The sequence below is a fragment of the Pezoporus occidentalis genome, unplaced genomic scaffold (genome assembly GCF_034315485.1).
Source record: "Pezoporus occidentalis ecotype Australia unplaced genomic scaffold, CSIRO_AGI_Poc_V1 ctg31, whole genome shotgun sequence".
Lineage (NCBI taxonomy): Eukaryota > Metazoa > Chordata > Aves > Psittaciformes > Psittacidae > Pezoporus > Pezoporus occidentalis.
In genome coordinates, this window is record NW_026915052.1 from 2001200 (window position 1) to 2022781 (window position 21582).

The 21582-nt window shown below is 37.1% G+C and overlaps 1 protein-coding gene across 12 annotated transcripts in view; it reads left to right on the forward strand.

Moving 5' to 3' along the window:
* EML1 (EMAP like 1) overlaps window positions 1–21582 on the forward strand; it is a 133870-nt gene that overhangs the window by 79136 nt on the left and 33152 nt on the right. For 2 of the 12 annotated variants that reach the window (XM_062627890.1, XM_062627888.1), the window contains exons 4-9: window positions 4659–4706; window positions 7987–8121; window positions 13797–13825; window positions 15254–15280; window positions 17381–17611; window positions 18416–18545. In XM_062627890.1, coding sequence (XP_062483874.1) covers window positions 4659–4706; window positions 7987–8121; window positions 13797–13825; window positions 15254–15280; window positions 17381–17611; window positions 18416–18545 — 600 coding nt within the window. The remainder of the gene's footprint in view (window positions 1–4658; window positions 4707–7986; window positions 8122–13796; window positions 13826–15253; window positions 15281–17380; window positions 17612–18415; window positions 18546–21582) is intronic. The other 10 variants (XM_062627889.1, XM_062627891.1, XM_062627894.1 and 7 more) reach the window with 10 other exon arrangements.

Here is a 21582-nt window from a genome sequence, read left to right on the forward strand (position 1 = left end):
CTTACTTGTTTTTGTCGCACAAACAAAGTCCTGTGAGCTCCTATGAACTGGGCCCACTGCAGTTGTAGGTTTTGGCAGGTAGGCCTGATCAGCCCTTAAGATGAGGAACACAAATACTGTATGAACAGTATATATACCATTATCAGAATTATCAGAATTTTGAAAATGTGTGCAAAGTCAGTGTTTAAGAAGGAATACTATTTTGTATATGCTGAATTTTTAAAGAAATCTGTTCTTTACAAGTCATTTTTTTTCTTCATTCTCATAATAAAGTTTCAAGTGTATTTATGTAATTATGTAAATATGTAATTATGTAAATATGTAATTATGAAACATATGAGAGAGCACAAGCGTTGGCATACTTTACTTGTGGATAGTGGGTATGATTTCTGAGACTTCAAACTCCATCCCTAAGGTTCAGCATAACACTGTCTGCCACAGAGCAGGGTGAATGAAATGCAGGTCAAGATCATACTTGTGTTTCCTGTAGTAGGAGTGTTCTTTGCATAATTCAGGTGGTCCATCAAGTATTGCTGCAGCCTGTAGGCGTTATCCTAGATCAGGATCCCTGTAGATAAGTGACACCCTACAGGCCTTCCACTTGATTCATATACAGTCTGGATACCTGGAGTGCTGGGGGGACAATATTTAGGGAGCATCCTTAGGGAGTATTTTTGGACTGTCTTGGATCCTGTATGAGAGAGTCTTCCACAGGATAAGGATTTAATGTTCCTTCATTATGCTTTATCCTTTCTCTTTGCTGAAGAAGCTAGACTGAAGGTGATTTAAATCTGCAGTATGAAGATGTATATTTGGTTTTGGAAAAGAAAAACTACAAATGGGCACTTTTGCTAAAATAGATTGACGCTTAAAGAGTGCTTAGGAGAGTGGAGTTATTCCATGTCCTGAAAACAGCAGTTATAGATCCAGGTGCTGTGAAGTCCCCATTCTCCTCAAATGCCATAAAAATCTATATTGATTGGCTTTAATATGCAAATGTTGTTCTTTTATTTTTTATAAATTATAGTGAAATATATTTCTGTGCCTTGCCTATAAATATACTTCATGAGGAAGAGAATAAAATGATAAGGACCCCACCAATGAATTACTGTACAAAATGTTTTTTGGTAAATTAATGTCTACTCTTCTCATTTGATAATGAACATTAAAATAACTGATGGGGTTTCATGTTTTTATAGTAAATCATGCTCCAAATATTCAGTATTCAAAGATGGGAGGGGAGTTGGAACTAGATGATCTTTAAAGTCCCTTCCAGCCTAAATCATTCTGTGATTCTATGATGTATTGAGTGTTCCAAATAGCCGTCTTTCAAATAGTCAAATAGATTAATCCATTTTGCATCCATTAAGATAAACTCATTCATGCTTTATATTTATACTGGACCGTTTTACCTTCAGGAGCTGTACGTGTGTATGCATAAAACAGTGTTGGAAATACATCAGCAAGATCAAATAGCTTCTTTATTTTTAAGGTGTAGGTTTATTTGTCTTAGAATCTTCACTCAGTGTTGAACAGTTTATAGATGGAATGTAATTTTGAATAATTTTTAGCTATGATTTCTGCTAAGCAGTCATGTTTTTATAGTGCTCTTTTCATATAAACTGATTCCAAAACTGCTGTTGTTTTGTAGTGTAAGTTTTCTTTAGTCCTAAATATAGTAATGTGGCAGAGCAGCTTTAATTAATATCACTCACAGATGTTTTAAAACTTAATTTCTGCTTAATTTTAATAGTTTTCCTATACAAATTAGATACAAAATTGAAAAACAAAAAAAGAAAATTTTCAATATATGAAAAGGGTAAAATTTGAAAAGTGATAGAAAAATTTAAAAAAAAAAGAAGGAAGAAATCCCCTGCCCCCACCCCAGTCATCTTCTAAACCTTTGGTCTGCTGTTGGGGATTACAAGTATCTGCTTGGATTACTACCCTAGAAAATATCATCTTCAATTTTTTCTTACCTGTGACCATATTTTTAAAACATGCAAGCATCCAGGTGAAACGGAGTTCTTCCCAAATGTTTTATTGAACAGACTTATGAAAAGGGGGGTTACAAAAAAATAACTTCAGATTCCTCTGTTCTTTGCTTTCACCATTTGGGCTAGGAAGTGTGTAATGTCCTACTGAAATGTCTGTCCCTTGAAACAGTATGTGTATTTATATAAATACATGTAAATAATCTGTGTGGGGACTGACTGTGCATCCATACATTCCTCTGCGTAGAAACAGATATGCTTGTGTGTATGTCTGCAGACACAATCTTACTTCATACAATAGCTGTATTTAAACGTGTTGGTTAACTCATTTGAACCCACAGGTTGGTATGTGGTTAATTTGCCTTGCTGGATTACCAAGGAGATGCAGTTCAGAGGTCACTACATTTTCTGATTTCCCATTTAATATTTGAAATGGAAATGACTTCTTCTGACAGGAATATAAAATTGGAGGTAATAAAAAAGGCTTGAGGCTGAAAGGGTGGAGCTAGCAGGCTTTTATTTGTGTTCTGCCACATATTCTCTCAATGACCTTATGCAAATCATTTAACCTCTATGCATATTGGTTTTCCATATGTAAACCATGTATCTCTGGATATCAGTAGGTTGTTATAGTGCTTAATGTGATAATTAGATCCAGATCTTGCAGTGTGTTGGGTAACCTCAGCTGACTTTGACTTCAATTAGAATTGAGGGCACCAAACCCTCCTTCAGCATTCAGATCTCATAGAGTCAGCACCCAGTTATCCAAGTTATGGAAGGAATGAAATTATCTGAATAGAACAAACCCACAAATCCAAAACATAGGTGAATTGGACTATAAAAGTATATGGTGATAATACAATGCAAGACAGAAAGGCTGGTGATACATGGACCAAAAATTCTGATCCAGCACCAGCAGGTGCTGCCATACTCAGGACCTGGGTGCCCTGGGAACACAGCTGGGCAGCTTCCAGGTGCAAGGCAGCTAATGCAGAGCTGAAGTGATTTTGTGATGGGCTGGATAATCACCTGACATGGAGAACTGAGAGTTTCTTGGTTCTGTAAACTTTCCAATAGTCTTTGCAAAAAGCCTTTGCTCAGAGAATTTGGTTTTAAACTTATTAGTATTTTTGTTGTAGAAGTGTCTAAGCTATTTTGAGCATCAGCTTTTCAAATGCTGCCATATTCTTATTCTGAACTTTGTGCTTAGAATAAGTATTTGAAATTACTCATTCAGAATAAGATGAGCTTTGTGTATTGTGAGCAAAAGTTTCCCTTCCCCCATTCTTTTGCTTGAAGTTCACTGCTTAACACTAAGTTTGTCTTTGGAATTTGGCCAGTGCACGGTAGTAATGTTTTGTGTTCCCTAATAAAATCTAGGGGTTTGTGACTCATCTAGGATAGCTTTGTTTTCCAAGAGTTTTTGGGGGGAAAAGGAAAGAAAAAAAAATTTGAGGAGAATGCAGACAGTACCTTTCCCTGTAGGGATGCTGCTGCAGGCTGCAGGCTAACACATACTTTGCCTTTCAAAACAAGACAATCAGTCATTCTTTCTCCCCCAGCAGATTGCAAAGTACAATGATGCAAAACTCTGACAATGGAGATCAAAAGGAAGAAGCTGGAACAAAGAAAACATAAAGAGCTTTGTTTGTAGGGAGAATAAAATACTTTAATATGATAAATTCCTGATCTTCTAAACTCCAAACACATGGCCCCTAAGAAATTGTTCAGTTGCCTGGAATTAATGTTCTGTGTTCTGTTCTGAGGGTAGCGATGGTTTGTAACTGGCACATACACAAACTCTATACCAAACCTTCAATTAAATCTCCTATTTAACACTTAACTCTCAAAGAAAATGTTTTAAAATAAACAGAATGTAAACTAAAAAGGAAATCCCTCTCCACTGATCTTTGAGTGGCAGAACTATTATGCCACTTCACCCTATCTCTAACAATTAAATTTTATGCTAGTGCATTTTGCTCAAAGGCATAATGAAATTAAAGTCATATGTTATTCTTGAATTTATTCTAATTGATTTAAATGAGGGTCAGAAACAGAGCTAGACAAGTTTCAAAATATTAATATCAGTTACTGTCTTAAGATGATTGTGCCATTTTTTAGTTTATTAAAAGGCGCTTTTTTTTTAATTGGCAAAATTAAATATATCTTCAGTATATATATATTTTAATTGTGGCCAGATTTGTTCACCGCAGTTCAGTAATGCAACCATCTGAAACATTCATGCTATGCAGTGGTATATGTATGTATATATGAGGATTTATTTTCTTGTCTTTATTGTTGCTTTTTTAATAGTCTTTGTCTTCTAGCCAGATCATCTGTCTTATTTCTTCAGCTAGACTCTTTGATTTTCTTTTTTTGTTGTTTTGAGTGGCTTTACAAATGAATGGTGTATTGCAGCATTGCTGAGATTTTGTCATTCAAAGATACATTGGTGTTCTTAAATGTATGGTTTGAAATGATCAAACATCTAACTGAGTCAATAAGCACTGTGTTGTTTACTCTTGCACGTGACTTCATATCTTGAAAGCATGCAGTTATGTCTCTTAATGTAAGTTTGGTTTAAATGTCTTGTTTCCACATTTTATTGTTGCATTCACTTTTTATTCTGCTTTGTTTACGCACCTCTCAATCTGGATTAAGCAGGTCTGTGAATCTTCTCAATGCATGCAAACTGAAAAAGCCTGCTCTAAGGTGAGGGATCCTTAACTGAGCTTCAACACTACAAAGCTATTGTTTTTCCTTTCCATTTCAGTTAACCACATAGAAAGTGTCTGGTTTAATACAAGCATTAACATGGTAGAGCTGTAACTGTTATTTCCATTTTTAACATTTTTGGAAGTACATGTTTCAAACATTCTCATCATTGATAAATGCTTTACAAAACTTTGATAATTTTAGCATGACATAATGCAGATACCATAACTAACATAACTTTTATTATAGGGGTGTTTCATTAGACCACACTGCTGTCTTAAATTAAAAATTGTGATACCAAATGTTATCTTTTTAAATAATTGAAAATGCTCTCTTTTCATATCACTAAAGTGAAAGCCAAGTGCTGGAATCCAGTTATAGTGTTACAAACCTGTAAGTTAAATGAGTATTTTTCAGTCATTTTAAATTCCTCCTTGTATGACAGTGTTTCTACTGTAGCCATGGATATAACCAATGATGTTTAACACTGCAGGTACCAAAATGTGTGTACACCAAAATTGAGTTAATATGATGGAGTTATAATCCTCATTTCCTACCACCTGCTAATAATTCTCACTGGGCTATTGTTGTTGTTGTTGAGAGTTTAAAATAAAATTTGTCAGAAGATAGCATTCCTAGTTAGTTTAAGCAGTAATGGATGTAAGCCGAAAGAGTTTAAAAGAATTTTGTTCTTGTGGTAAAAGTAGTTTTTATAATGATGTGAGACTTCATTATTCAGAAAGAAGATAGCATTGCGCTTCTAAGCTTTAGTCCCACCCATTCAGGATTTTTTATCCACCAGTTCATCTTCTGAATGTTGATAGCTATAAAAAAACACAACCAAGCAACATTAAAATTAGTTTAATATTGCTTCTGTAACTTATGTTTTTTTCTAACATTAATGTAATTTGGTGATTTCCTGATTTTGATTTCAGTGTAGGCTGATATTGCCTATTCTTTTCCTTAACCAGGAAAGGATGCCAAAATGAAGGCCTGATCCTGTAAAATCACACAGGGAAGATATTTTTGCAAGGACTCATGCTAATAAAGCTAATAAAGCTGTTTTATTTGAAGAAAAATGATTGACTATCAAGACTTTATTTTTTTAACTGGAGTAGTATTAAATTGGATGATGTTACAAGATGGAGGGAAAAAAGTTAAATGTTAACAGTATATTATTTGATTTACTAGAGGAGGTATTTTCATGCACTGAGATGACTTGGATGATGTTAGGCTAGCGTAGGAGACACTTATTTCTGAAATGGAGATGGAATTCCTCTAACTGCCTTTTCAGTTCTCCTAGGAATGTATTTTGTTCTGTGCCTGTGTGTAACTTCGCATTCTGCTTGCTATCTTACATTGCTCTCTCCACAGAAACACTATTTTTTAAATATCAGCTTAATCATTTGAATCATCCTTAATTTTAATACAAAAATGAAGCACTCAACATCTGGCCTACCATCACATGTACCAGAAAGATTTTTATCAAGCTGCCTGAGCTGCATCTTAACATGTGCCTGCTCTGTTGATCTCGCCCTGGATGAGGGCTTCCTTTCGGAAGGGCGGTTGCTTTGCAGGAAGACTCTGATTCTGTTACTCCCATAGTTTCTGTAACTGAGCTTCAGCTGAGGTGTTGAAGCATTCCTCACCATGCTGGTAAAAAGACATGAGGGAGCAGGAATATATTTGTTGGGTTTAATTTGGTTTTGCCCTTTTTAAAAGTATATCAGTGGTGGTGTAAGTTTGATAAGCTGAATAATTTTTTGACTGGAAAGAAAAGTCAGTCTCATTTCTTTTAGTTATGAAAAGCCAGTGCCTCTCTTACACCACATATGAAGTGGACAGAGCCTGAGAAGCTGGCTGAGATAAGAGTAGGGATAGTTGTTAGAGGCTAATGGGGAGCTTTGGAATAGTACTCAGGGATGCTTGAGATGAGCCTTAAGGTAAGCAGAGCATCCCTGGAGGTGTATGGAGGTCAAGGCAGAGCTGGCTGGAACTGGTGAAATGGGTGACTGGAATGAGACGGAGGCTTGAAGGAGCAAGAACAGAAAGAACTGACGTTTTCACAGAGGGAGTGAGCTTGAGGTTGGGATTTGGGTAGCGGGGTATGAGCTTGAAAGCAATCATTGGTGTCCATGGCTTCTAGAGTGAGATTGCCGCTGAAGGTGGTCATTTAGTTACTGGAATGTTATAGTTAAAGGACATTTCTGTTCTGATCTTTGAAAGGGAGAAAACAGTACAGGACTGGGGTAAGGAGTAATGAGACCCTGACACTTTGAGTCCTGTAATTCAGGCACCTCCATGGGGAATGATTCCTGCCTCGGACTGGGTAATGCTGCCTGCGTCTCTCTGCTGCACATGGAGTGCACCAAAGTAAAAAACATTATGCAGCTCATGGCCTTACCCTTAGCTGGAAATGCTTCCTACCGTTCCTAGGAAGCACTGCTTTAGGGAGAAGTGCTTTGGACTAAAGAGTAACCACAATAATTTATTCCTATTAGGTGTAACTTCTGAGTAGGCTTCTCTTTCACTTACTAAGTAATACTTCTGGTTTGGCTCATGTTTTTTCATCAGAGAGGGCTGAATATCTAAGGGGTGCCATAAAGTCATTCAAGAGATCCCTGATAGCTATCTTGGCAGGACAGATGGTTGAAGAGTGAGTGACAAGGCAAGTTTTAAGCCTTTGAGAAATCCCTTGTCACGAGATGTGGGAAATCTATTCATACATGTAAGTAGGAAGCATACTTTTTCAACAAGCTAATAAAAAATGCAGGCTTGTTCACCATTAATTGCACTTTGGGGTATGTTAAAGCTAGCTTTGGACCACAGAACAGTTGATACTGAATGAAGACACAAAGTTAGCTTGCTGGTGCTCAAATTTTGACCCACTTTTGGCATTCTCTGTAGTCTGCCTGGAGCTGTCAGGTAATATGCTTTCTCTTTAAATATTTCACTTTCTGATTAAGAAAGTCCAAAAGTCCAGAAGAGTGGAATAGTATTCAGAGATTTGAAATGCAATGCGGAAAATAGGTATTGAAAATTACTCTATGATACTGGTTTAGCCTGTCTTCTATTTCATGATTAAGGAAAAAGCAGTATGTTTGTTGCACCAGGTACTCAGCAAAACTCTTTTTAACAAATCAAGTTATGATTAAAAACAAAGTTGTGGTTATTTTTAGGCTCAGCATTCTCCTTGGTACATTTTCCAAAAATATTTGTTGCAGACATAAGTGCTTTTACAAGTGCTACTGTAAAACTTGCTCCATTTTTTTATTAGCACCATTAAGAGAACCAGTTCAACTGAGCGTGTGTCCCCAGGCGGTCGGAGGGAAAGCTATGGAGATTCCAAAGGGAGTCGCAACCGCACTGGATCCACCAGCAGTTCATCTAGTGGTAAAAAGAACAGTGAAAGGTAATGTTATCTAAATATCTATATCCTTTCTCCGCCCACTGCCCCAATAATGAAAGCAGTTTCTTTAGTGCAATTAGTTTCTCTAGCTTTGCAAATATTGGGAGCTTTTATTTTTAAAGCTCCAACAGTTGGACAAAAGCATATTTTAAAACTTCCCCTGTTGAAGTTTTAACCCGTTACCCCTTGTCCTATCACTACAGTCCTTGATGAAGAGTCCCTCTCCAGCATCCTTGTAGGCCCCCTTCAGATACTGGAAGGCTGCTAGGAGGTCTCCACGCAGCCTTCTCTTCTCCAGGCTGAACAGCCCCAACTTTCTCAGCCTGTCTTCATATGGGAGGTGCTCCAGTCCCCTCATCATCCTCGTGGCCTTCCTCTGCACTTATTCCAACAGTTCCATGTCCTTTTTATGTTAAGGCCAATTAAATCTTACTGGTATTGTGTGTCCATGCATATGAATGAGCTTTTTATAAGCTGAGTGACTTCAGCAGGACTAAAGGTAGACTTGTTTCTGGAATATGAACAGGAATATTTCACCTACCAGTGGTGAATGTCATTACATTTCCAATTTACTGTAGTAATTTGCTGTAGCTTTTTGAAGAAGTTTTAACAAACGTGACGATCCTGCAGTGTCCTTTCTCTGAGTATTTTATCTTGTATAATAAATTTCATTAGATCAAGACCCCAGAAGGTGAATTCTATGTGTGTTTGACAGGTGTATTTTCCACTGCACAAATCTAAACACAGTGCTTTGCCAAAGCTGTTTTTTGAAGATATCCCTGAGTTCCTGCTACCTGTGTAAGGTGATAATTATCTGAAGTTAGTAATATGTTAAAGCTACTATAGACATAAGGTGAGAACATCAAATAGGTTGTTCATTTAAATTAAGGAAAGACAAGACTTCTAGTAGTTGCATAGAGGTACTGTGCACTTGAAAAATGGATTCTGAAGTAGTTGAGAAATAAGAGCATTATGGCATAATGATTATCTGCAAAATGGTTTTGCTTCCGCTCCAAAGTTGATTACGGTACTTGAGAAGCATTGTTAATTTTTCCATACTATTGTAACAGAAATCCAATGTTTATGTCATTCTGCAGCTTTTAAGCCACAAATGGTTGAGCAGCAACACTGATCAGATACCACTTACTTTGGCCTGAAGGGAGAGGTCCAGCACACAAGTGATGTAGTCCTTGCATAATGTGCAAGTATCCCAAGGAACTAATTGAGAGCATATGTTAGATTGCTTTAGCTGGACTTAATGATGTTGGTGCCACTATGAGAACAATCATTGTGTAATTAGAGAGTTTTCCCTGATTTCTGTCACACATTAGCCTCAAGGTGTTGAGCACCACAGCTCTTAACTCCTCCAAGAGTGTCCTTATCCTGTGGAAGAGGCTTATATCCAATCTAAACTTCCCCTGTTTAAGTTTTAACCCATTACCCCTTGTCCTATCAATACAGTCCCTAATGAAGAGTCCCTCCCCAGCATCCCTATAGGTCCCCTTCAGATACTGGAAGACTGCTATGAGGTCTCCACACAGCCTTCCCTTCTCCATGCTAAATAGCCCCAACTTTCTCAGCGTATCTTCATGTGGCAGGTGCTCCAGTCCCCTGATCATCCTCGTGGCCCTCCTCTGGACTTGTTCCAACAGTTCCATGTCCTTTTTATGTTGAGGACACCAGAACTGCACACAATACTCCAGGTGAGGTCTCACAAGAGCAGAGTAGAGGGGCAGGATCACCTCCTTCGACCTGCTGGTCACGCTCCTTTTGATGCAGCCCAGGATACAGTTGGCTCTCTGGGCTGTGAGTGCACACTGCCGGCTCATGTTCATTTTCTCATCGACCAACACCCCCAAGTCCTTCTCTGCAGGGCTGCTCTGAATCTCTTCTCTGCCCAGCCTGTAGCTGTGCCTGGGATTGCTCTGACCCAGGTGTAGGACCTTGCACTTGGCATGGTTAAACTTCATGAGGCTGGCATCTGCCCACCTCACAAGCGTGTCAAGGTCCCTCTGGATGGCATTCCTTCCCTCCAGCATATCAACTGAACCACACAGCTTGGTGTCATCGGCAAACTTGCTAAGGAGTTGCCTCATGTTTCCTGTTGAGGCTGGGCCACTGCAAAATATAAAGCAAGAGTCATGGGATTAAAGAGACATGGCCATGATTCTGTATGCTAAGACCTAGGGAGCTAAGGCTGTCCTCGTAAAATTTTGTATGTATCAAAGAAGAAGAGGGAGTTAGTTAACCGTCTACTCCCAGCCTTATTATTAGTATCATTGAACCTAATGGGTCCCTTCCAACTTGAGATATTCTGCATTGGGTCTTTAGATGAAGTTTAAAGCCAGTAATCTATAAAGGCAATCATGAAATTATTGTTTTTCAAAGTATATAGAATTGTAGCCTGTTTCACAAAACCATTATACTATAGAAAGCTATTTTTAAAAGCTTTAAGCATAAGGAGTAAGGAGATGGCTGTAATCTCCTGTGCTACTCTGGTGTATCCCAGCTATGAGCCAGGGGTAAGCCTTCTGAAGAGTTAGATAAGTAGGACGTGATTCAAGTTAATGAAAAAGTCTAGTCAGAGCTCTGAGCTTTTGTGTGGTTAGGGTTTGCATAATTAGGAAGTACAGATGATTTATTACTGACATGAATCAGTCTTTCACATTAACTTGGTTAGCTTGAATAAGTCAGCATGGTCTCTTCAGAGCTAAGGACTCTTTGTCTCTAACATGGCAGCATTTCTGGCTAGTATTTCATCTTCTAAAGCTTTTTTTTTTCTAAAAATATCTTCATAAGATAAAATGTTAATCTTGGTGTTAACAATGGCAACACATCATTCTATTTATATAGATGAGATTGGCTGTGCACACCAGCTTGAAGCATGAATTTCGTCACATAATTAATACTGATGTGACAAAAAGTTGCTAAACTGATGGGTAGGATCAGTAGAATTTGTTTTTGTTGTTTTGGTTTTATCATTAAATAAATGTATTATTCTCAGTGTAACTGTCAAATCAAGGCAAAAGAAATCATAGAATCATATCATAGTTAGGGTTGGAAAGAACCTTAAGATCATCTAGTTCCAACCCCCTGCCATGGGCAGGGACACCTCACCCTAGACCATGCTGCTCAAGGCTCTGTCCAACCTGGCCTTGAACACTGCCAGTGATGGAGCATTCACAACTGCCTTGGGCAACCCATTCTAGTGCCTCACCACCCTCACAGTAAAGAATGTCATGGTTTAAGCCCAGCCAGTAACTCAGAACCATGCAGCTGCTCGCTCATTCTTCCCCTTCTTCCCCCACAGCTTCCGGAGGGATGGGGAGGAGAATCGAAAGATTGCAACTCCCACAGGTTGAGATAATAACAGTCCAGTAACTAAGGTGTAACACAAACCACTACTGCTACCACCAATAATAATAATAATAATAATAATAATAATAATAAGGGAAATGACAAAGAGAGAATACATTTGCTCACCACCTGCTGACCGATATCTAGCCCAACCCCAGCAGCTATCTGGGCCTTCTGGGTAACTGCCCCCAGTTTATATACTGGGCGTGACGTGCTGTGGTATGGAATACCCCTTTGGCTAGCTTGGGTCAGGTGTCCTGTCTCTGCTTCATCCTGGCTTCCTGAGCCCCTCCTCATTGGTAGAGCATGAGACTCGCAGTAAGCATTATGTAGCAACAACTAAAACATTGGTGTGTTACCAGGGTTGTACTAAGACTGAAGTAAAAACCACAGCACTGCACCAGCTGCTAAGAAGCTAAAAAATGACTGCTACAGCTGAACTCGGGACAAAGAACTTTTTTCTTATATCCAACCTGAACTTCCCCTGTTTATGTTTTAACCCATTGCCCCTTGTCCTATCACTTCAGTCCTTGATGAAGAGTCCCTCTCCAGCATCCTTGTAGGCCCCCTTCAGATACTGGAAGGCTGCTAGGAGGTCTCCACGCAGCCTTCTCTTCTCCAGGCTGAACAGCCCCAACTTTCTCAGCCTGTCTTCATAAGGGAGGTGCTCCAGTCCCCTCATCATCCTCATGGCCCTCTTCTGCACTTATTCCAACAGTTCCATGTCCTTTTTATGTTAAGGACACCAGAACTGCACACAATACTCCAAGTGAGGTCTCACGAGAGCATAATATAGATTTGTGTCCCTTTCATGCTTCATTAGAAACACCCTCAAGCATGATTATACAGAAGCAAAGGACAAAGAAAGAAAATGACTGCCATGTCCTCAAGAAGATTGCTTCTTTCTGGCCAAGGTAGCACTATCCAGAGGGCTCCTCAGCTTTTTTTTCTCTTCTTTCTCCGCACACTTCATGTTTTTCCCCCTGAAGTTGTGCCAATTTTTTTCTCAAGACAAAAAGGCAGTCTGATCTCAGATTGTCTTTCAGGCAGTAGTGTAGTGAGAAATAGAAGATGTTTTAATCATGATGGCTATGTGCTTTTTGGGTTTTACCAAGTTCTGTCATTCACCAAGAAACAATTGAGTATTTTCTGGTTTATGTAAACTTTTTGGAAAAGCAGGATTCAAGCTTTGTTTTGCTTCTTAAATCCAGAAAGAAACAAAGACATGAAGTAAGTGAACACCCATATGTGCAGTGATACAGCACTCCTATCACTCTTCATATGCAGAGAGATATTGTAGTTAAGAACATATTCCTTGCTTTATATTACAGTTGTAGACTGCTTTGGAGTAACAAATCTCACTGGAAACTGTCCGGGTTTCATCTGGGATAGCATTAATTTTCTTCCTAAAAGCTGGTGAAGTGCTATGTTTTGGCTTTAGTCTGAGAACAATGCTGGTAACACATCAATGTTTTAGTTGTTGCTAAGTAATGCTTACCCTGATCGAGGACTTTCCAGTCTATCCTGCTCTGCCAGTGAGGAGGGGCATAGGGAGCTGGGAGGGAGCAGATACAGGACACCTGACCTAAACTAGCCAAAGGGGTATTCCGTACTAGAGCACGTCATGCCCACTACATAAACTGGGGGAGTTACCCGGAAAAGACTGATTGCTGCTTGGGTTGGACTGTGTATCTATCAGAGAGTGGTGAGCAATTGTGCTTCACTTGTTTAGGTTTTTTCTTTCTTTCTTTCCTCTTTTAGTTATATATCTCTCCCCCTGTTATCTCCCTTATCATTATTAATGTTATATTGTACTTTTAGTTATTAAACTGTTCTTGTCTCAGTCCGTGTGTTTACATTCTTCTGATTCTCCTCCCTGTCCCGCCTGGGAAGGGGGGAAGGCAGGGGGTGAGTAAGCAGCTACGTTTGCTGGCTGGGTTTAAACCACAACAGAAACCAAAAGTAATGCAGCTACTCATGACCAGTTTCTGTGTTCTCTTATAACTGGAATAACTTTGCAGAGGAGGAGGATTTGGTAGTTAGTGAAGGGAAATCTATAGTTTCAAGAATACAAGGAGAATTGAATGTGAAAATTTTAACATCTGCCGTCAAGGAGCCACAATGTTTACTGGTTTTAACTGTGTCTGCCTGGAGATTTACATTGTAAATAATTGAATTGAAAAAGTATTTTTATTTATATGTGCACACAAATATATTTTATATCTTTTGTGCTGCATTTTTAATTTTATATTGTTGCCTTTATATATGCCGACTGTATGTGCATGCTTTTTAAAACAGACATTTCTTCACTGTTTTCACAGCAAACCCAAGGAACCAATGTTCAGTGCAGGTAGGAACTTTTTAAAAATTTTAAGCAGATAACAGTTGTGATAATATAATAGTATTGGGGTTTTGTTTTGTTTTCTGTGGATACCTAAAAACTGGCATTGGGAATCTGAACATGATACTTACAGGCTGATGGTGACATATTTTTTTAAAAGTTGATTATTTTGCACTAGGTTTTATTAGCCTGATAGAAATTTTATTTTATAGTTGTTAAGTAGAAGAAGGCCATGTCTTCTTACCTCTTATATGTCTCCCCTTTCAAAGCAATATTAAGGTTCTTTTAGTTACAGCATGTTACAGCATGCCAGGTTCCACTTATGATACAGTCATGTTAATTTAGTCATAAAAGGGAGCCCTGAAATACTGTTAAAGAATGCCACATCTGTCCCAGTGCCTTATAACAAAATTTGTCAAATTACAAAAAAAAAGTTTTTTGTCACTACAGTTTTGGAAATCTAATTTGAAAATCACTTCATTTTTGCCCACTTACATATTATCCCTGCAAACAAATACTGAAAATTAAACAGTAGGTGTAAGTGAAAGCAGTTTGTCCTTGTCATTAGACAGTTACATAGTTTTGAACAATCGCGATAAAGATATGAAGCTGAATAGTGTATATGTAACAGTTACTTTTGTTCTGAAAAACCAAGGACAACTAAAATAAAAACTTTCTTTTAACAGAATAAGGAAGGAAAAAAACCCTGATGATTTATCAGATATTTTTATAATCATACATTTTTTCATTCATTAAGCTGAAAAAGTAGAAAATCTTCTGTTTAGTGCACTGTTTGATCATCATCCAACAAAGCTCTTAAGCCAAACTTCAGGGTTTAGTGTAATTGATTTTGAACTCAATAATGTATAAAACTAAGTACATACTTGAGTCTCTTGTGAGAATGGAATCACGGTTCATGTCCCTTTCATGAAAACTGTTGGTTTAGAAAAAGAAAACCAATTTGTACAGAATGTACTTTTCATGTGTACCACTTCTCCTTCCCTTGCACCATATAAGCAAGATATTGCAAAAGGTGTTCTGGCACTTTCTCTGTAGATAAATATCATTAATTAAAGAGATGTGACGCTATTAATACCCTCACCTGGATGAAATTAATACCAAAATTAATGTTGTGGGGTTCTTTCCTAAGAAAGTTATACTTGGCATTTTACTTACTTTAAGCATATAGTTGCATAATGGAGCCTAAGCTAGTATTTTAATGATAGAAGAAAAAACAGAGCCTCTAGATGGAGGAAAATGGTTTTGACTGTAATTAACCACTTTATGGCATGGAGTATGGCTCAGGGTTATGTCAAGCAGTAGGTTAGCTTTCAGCAGAATATAACTGGACACCCTGTAGAGCAGGTATTTAGTGAGTTTATTGTATTCAAACACATCTTTATCTAGCCCTTCTGTCTCTGTCTCTGTAATCACAAGGGAAGCGCCGTGTGACACACTGCAAAGGTAGGCTTCAATTCCAAAACCTCATAGCTCTCGAAGCAAAATGGTGCTGGTGGGATAAAAGCTCACTGTATAAACATCTATTTTCTAACTTGTGCACATTTTGCAGTGTTAAAACTTTTCTAGTTCTTCTCAATGAAACAGAAATATTATGCAATGTATAATACAGTCTGCTGAATTATAGCCCTCAGGTGCACTTCAGTAATAATAATGGGTTATAATTAAATTCCTGTGGACTTACTCCAAAGAATTTGAATTAGGAAAAAAAATGTTGAGAGAGCTATATGGCAACACATGGATGTTCACTGTGTTTGAAATGGCGTTCTGCACTTCTGCTGAAATTCATATAGAATTGCCCCATTGTTGGCTGCTCTGCTGTTAGCCTAACATGATTATAGAAGCCTTGGTTTTTCCTGTGCTTTTTCTTACTGAGTAGACTGTAGTTTTTTTCTGAACGTTAATAAACATAACTAGGCCTCCAACTAATTTTCTAGTGCTTTTTGCTTAGTGTGATAAAGTAGAGGTACGTTTGGTAAACATACTGTATTGTTTTCTAAAGCTTTAATTTTAGTGTAAATGTGCATATTTGATGCATGTTTATGTCTGTGATAGAATCACAGATTTATTTTGCTTTTTAGAGATAGCTAGATGCTAACAGTTTTTCCACTAATCAGCATCTTTCAGCTTTGCAACAAATCTAAGATTTCACAAGGCAAAGAATGTTTGTTCTCAAGGCAAAGTCTCTTAAAGAGTCTCTGCCTGTGTGTATTCTTTGTACAATTTTATGCCTGCAAGCAGTAGTGGTCTCCTTTCCAGATCCTACTGGCATTCATGGGCTTTCTTATTTCTGTTCGGTAATTGTTAAGCTTTTCAGTTATTTTCCACAACAATTTCAAATTTACAAAGTTGCAGATGTAAAAGATACATTTGTCTAAAAGTTTCATTATTGGTCTGTCTTTGTAGTTTAATGATTGTCTGTCCTTACATCTATATCTTCACATTTAGAACTTTGCTGTCTTAAACTTAGCTAAGAAAAGTACAATGAAAAGTATGTTTATTGATTATGTAGATAATATATTTGGATTAGCGCCAGAAAGTACAGATGGAATTAATTTGAAATAATGTATGTATTTCTATACCCAACCTAGTTAGTCTAAGTTCTTCTTTATACTTATGGGAGAGAGAGAGGCATTCTGAAGGTATTTATATACTTGTGTAATTTACTGTGCTTGCTTTTGGACGTCTGCTTTAAAATGTGATTAATTTGTCCAAAAGTACCCATTTCTCCCTATTTAATACAGAATTTTGAGTGACTAGGTCAAATACTTTCACTGTAGATGGCTAAATGCAAATTTTGAGTCCCAAAGTTTCAGGTGAGAAAAGCAGTTCAATGGATTAAGCTTTTGTTCATTCCTAGACTGATAAGCACAGTCAGTGGCTGTCAGTGCTGAAAATCTATTGACTTCCAGTGCACCAGTATCAGTAGTATTGGCAGGTGTTTCAAGCTCACTAAAAAGATGTTGCATGCGCATATGAATAGTGCTGTAATGCTCTGCTATTTAATGCTTTACCCTCTCTATTTTATTTTCCAATACAGATCTATTAGAGTAGATTTTTAAAAACAGTTCCGTATTCTAGCATTTTAACAGGCATCTTAAGCTCCAACCATCTGTCACTATTATTTCATCATCACTGCTTCTTTTTATCCTTCAGTTTTCTGTTGTTTTCCTTATATGTATGAATTCTGTAAATGAAACTAGAGAGCCCTAGCTGTAACCTTACTGTGACAGATCAGGTAGATCTCTTTCCCAAATGAATTGGTCTCAAGGCAAAATACACATATATTTAGGTATTAGAGCATAGCTATAACGTTTATTTGTTCAACCAATAATTTGTATTAATTTAGTGAGGATTTGTAGAGTGTGCCTATTTCCAATTAAAACAAAGTCTTAGTTTTCAAATTAAAAAAAGATATAGTTGTAATGATACTTAACAATTCATAGCATAATTTTAGCAGTCCTAAATTGTATATTTTTTTTCATTTACGTGATTTTGTTACTTTTGCCCTTCCATTTCCTCTGTGCCCACGATTATTCTGTCTAGTAACTCTACAGATGTCACTGACTCCAAAACTGCTTGAGTCGCATGAGAACAAGGCTGAACCCCTTGATCTGCCGATGGAGCAGCAAGAGCCAGCACGTTCTGAATCTGGACAAACTTCACCAGAAGTTCACAGGACACCCACTTTGGCCTTGCCAGTTCCCAAAAGTCCTAGTCAGACCTTCATGGCATTTCCCAGATCTCCTAGTTTTATAAGCCCCATGAAGTCCCCAAGTCAGTACTTCCAGATCTGTTATTAATCTTGCTTCTCTACCCCAAAAATATTTCTTACCAGTTCAACACATTACTTCTAGTATTTTCTTCTAGAACTGTTCACTTCTGTCAGCCAATTCAGTTTTTGTAGCTTCTCTCCTGTATGTCATTTTCCTTTCTTTTAATGTGCTGTCAATGTTGTCATTTCTTTTTTCAGTGTTTAGTAGTACTTAAAGCATGTGTCTTTTCTGCATGTACATCAGCATGATTCCTTTTCTGTTTGTGTTCCTTATCCTCGAATGTATCTCTAACACTGTATTGAGTGTAAAGCATATCTTTACACCGAGATGCAAAGAATGCAACTGTGTGTTGGAAAATACTTTAGATGCTGATGCTCAACTGTAAATACTGATTAAAAAATAAAATTAATTTAAGTGGCATTTCTGCGTTAATTGTAATCTTTGATGTTTTCCCTTTATTCTTAGGTTTTAAAAAATGTAATATTGAAACATTATTTTTCACCAGAAAAGTTTTGATTTTAGTCCTTTCAGTTTTGTAGTCCTTCATGACATTGTTTAGTCCTAATTCTGCTGCTCAAAATATTTAGAGGAAAATGGACTTTGAATGTTCAAAAAAAAAAATAAATCTGCTTAGTTATTATGATTAGGAAAAAAAGAAGTGTTGCTTAATTTCTAAATTCGAGATTGCATGTTGTTCTGTAATTGTAACACACCAGACTGTTAAGTGGGAAGGGATGGAGGAGCATGGGAGTTCTCCACTGATGGTTTTTTTTGTGTAACATTAAACATTTCTGACCTTTTGTAGAGGAAGGATACGTAAAAATGTTTCTTCGTGGACGTCCTGTTACTATGTACATGCCCAAAGAGCAAGTGGAATCTTACAATTTGGAAGCAAAAGTAGAGCTACCAGCCAAGAGGCTTAAGCTGGAATGGGTGTATCCTTTCTGTGCTAGACTACTGGAAATCAGTAATTTCTTAATGGTTTGTTTTAAATAGTTATTCAAGCTGAAATGTGGCAAAATTAAGCTCATGGGTTTATTTCATTACTGAAGCAACATTCCAACGTAAATAGGTGTTAATTTCTTGAGGCTGGAGTTCTGTACCTTTGTGAAGTAAAGAGTGGCAGCTTAAAGATTTTACTTAAATGTTTCCTGAAGGTTAAGTCTGAAGCATGCCAATTAGCTAAAGATTAAGCTAGGCATATTGCAAGAATGTAGTGAGCTATGATTATTAATTAAAGTATGCATAAAACGAGCTCAGTTTTTTTGCTGATTCTCGGCAGTAATCTGTTGGTTTAAACTGTGTTTTATAAAATGTGCACCATTATCTTTTAGAGAAAGCTATAATCAACTACAGTACTTAAATAAGCCCTGAATTGAAGACTGTTTTGCAACTGATAGGTGCTTAGCAATAAAATTCATAAGCTACCATATATAAAATAATGTTTGAATTTAGATTTTAAACTTTATTTAAGCACCATAAACAATGAACAACCAGAATTTCCCACTGACTTCTATGAGTGGACATAATTACAGACTTTTTAGGAAATCTGTGTTTCATTACATACAGAAATCTTCACATTTCAATTTTAAATGTAAAAAGAAAATGCATACTTTATTGGAAAAAGAAATATTTCAGCTTTGTATAATCTTAGTAATAGATTGTGTTCACAACACAATAAGATCTTAGTCTATTTATAATATCCACTATCTTTAGAGAAATGAAGTCTTCATAAGGTTTTCTATTTTAAGAAAAAGATTTTTTTTTTTTTTTTTTTGGTCCTAAACAGTGCAAATAGGAAGTTGCTTTGTCTTCATAAAAAAGAAGACAAGCTGCATGTAGTCTTTTTTGGAGTTGTATAAATAGAACTGCATGTGGTTTCAGAATGCACACAGAGTCTCCAAAAGTCCCATTGTATTCACAGGAGATTAATGACAGATTTAGTAACCATTCTTGTCATTTCTGTTGCAGCTGAGCCTGTAGGTTCTACCCCACTCTGCTGGAACTGAGTAGATAATGCATACAGAAATAACTCAAGATTAGTTAAAACCCCCCAAAATCCATAAAATTAATAAAACAGCTGAGATTAGAATGATAAATACTGCATAAAGCAATCTTTTTATAATTGTAAGGGGCACCTTGCTTAGGGGGCCTAAGGATGATACAGGAGAAAGTGTCATGATGCTTGCTGAAACAGCAAAAAAAACAACCATGAAACAAAACAGATTATTTGCAGTGTGTAGGTGAAAGATGAAGTTAGTATTTCAGACTATTATAAGAAGTGATAATTAGAGTAGGTCATAACTTCAGTCTCATTTGTTTCTCACTTACTTAAGCTTACTTAAGTAACTGAATATTTGCCAGATGGAGTATTATTATTAGTTTGAATATTCATATGTCCTTTCTGGTGTGTATCTGTATACCCAGCAGAATCCTGTATGTAAAGGTTGTCTGTGAATCAAGAAGGTATGAATTAATAAAATGATCTAACTAACCCTAAATGGTTACTGAGGAGGATGCATATTTTTCCAAAAATGCCTTGCAAACTTTTTCAGATTTTAATTTATTTGCAGTTAAACCCAATCATGATATCCATACTTAAAAGTTGTGCCCAATGTAAATGTGTATGAAAAGTATATGGAAGTTATAAATATATGAAGGACGTTTAAAAAAGCCCCAACAAACAAAGCCAGCCCAAAACAAAAACCTGGAACAACCAACAACAAAATAAACCAATTACCACAAAAAAAAAAAAGAGAGAGAAAAAATAATGCCCGATTTACTGACTGTAGTGATGAGAAGAAAAGCTGGGGAGAGAAGCATAAAATAATTTAAGGAGAAAGATGAAGACTGCAGAAAACCTACCAATACTGCAGGCATTTGTTCCACTTAAATTGGGGAAGCTGAGCTGTTTGATTGGAGGGTAACCAAAGTGGAGTAGGAGACAAATCTTTATAGCAGACAGATCAGCCTGTCTGTGGGATTACAGCCAGAAATGCTTTATAATGTAAAAATGAGGACAGAAAAACAGGATATTGGAGGTGAGATGGACAAATGGAAAGGGCAAAGCAGACTGTAATGGGAAACAGGAGGATGAAAATCTAATGTGTAAAGATTTCAGGGCATACCTGAACCGTAAAAGGGTTTTATGGTCATCTTAGCAGGTATCTGGGTAAGCTAAAAAAGGTTAAGGGCACATCAGATATAATCAGACATGAAGAAACAAATGCTGAGTGATGAAGCGTGAGGGCTGGAGCGGAGGTAGTAAAATCTGAGTGAGAAATCAGCACTGGGAACATCAGGGTGGGAACAGTGATCTGCACAGATCCATTTGAGACCAGCTCACTTGGCAAGCAGGAGGTTTGAAACAAAAGCTGCAGGCCAAATGAAAATAAAAGGTCAAGATAACGTTTCCTGTAAGTGCCAACATACCAAATCCAACTTGAAGCCACTGAATCAGAGTGTGGGAAAGAGTGAGGGGAAGGAGAGATCAACCCCAGGAGTTTGCATCTGAGAAAAAAGGCTGATAGAAACTGAGTGTTTGACAACAGCAATCATGTGAAGGGTTGAGTGCAACATTATTCCCCTCAGGAAGAATTGTAAAGAAAGGGGATTTTCCCTAAAGAATGTAATCTTTCCCATTTAATAGCTATTTTTATGCACTGAGATTTGTTCCTTATGAATGTCTTTATAATGTTTTTACTTCACTTTTAAAAGAAGTTTAATTTCTTATGCTAGCTTCAACTGCTTGTTCATTATAAACTTGATTATATATTGTTGAATTATGGGTGGTTTATGTTGGCTTCAGTTGGTAATGGTATCTGGCCTTATAGAGAAAAATAAATTTAAGCAAATATTGTCCAGCAATCTAGAGTAGTTAACTCTAACCATTACAGATAGGTTCAAAATTGATAGTGAATGCTTTGTAATTTGAAGATATTGCTGTTTCCATGTCTTCAAATTTTAGTACCA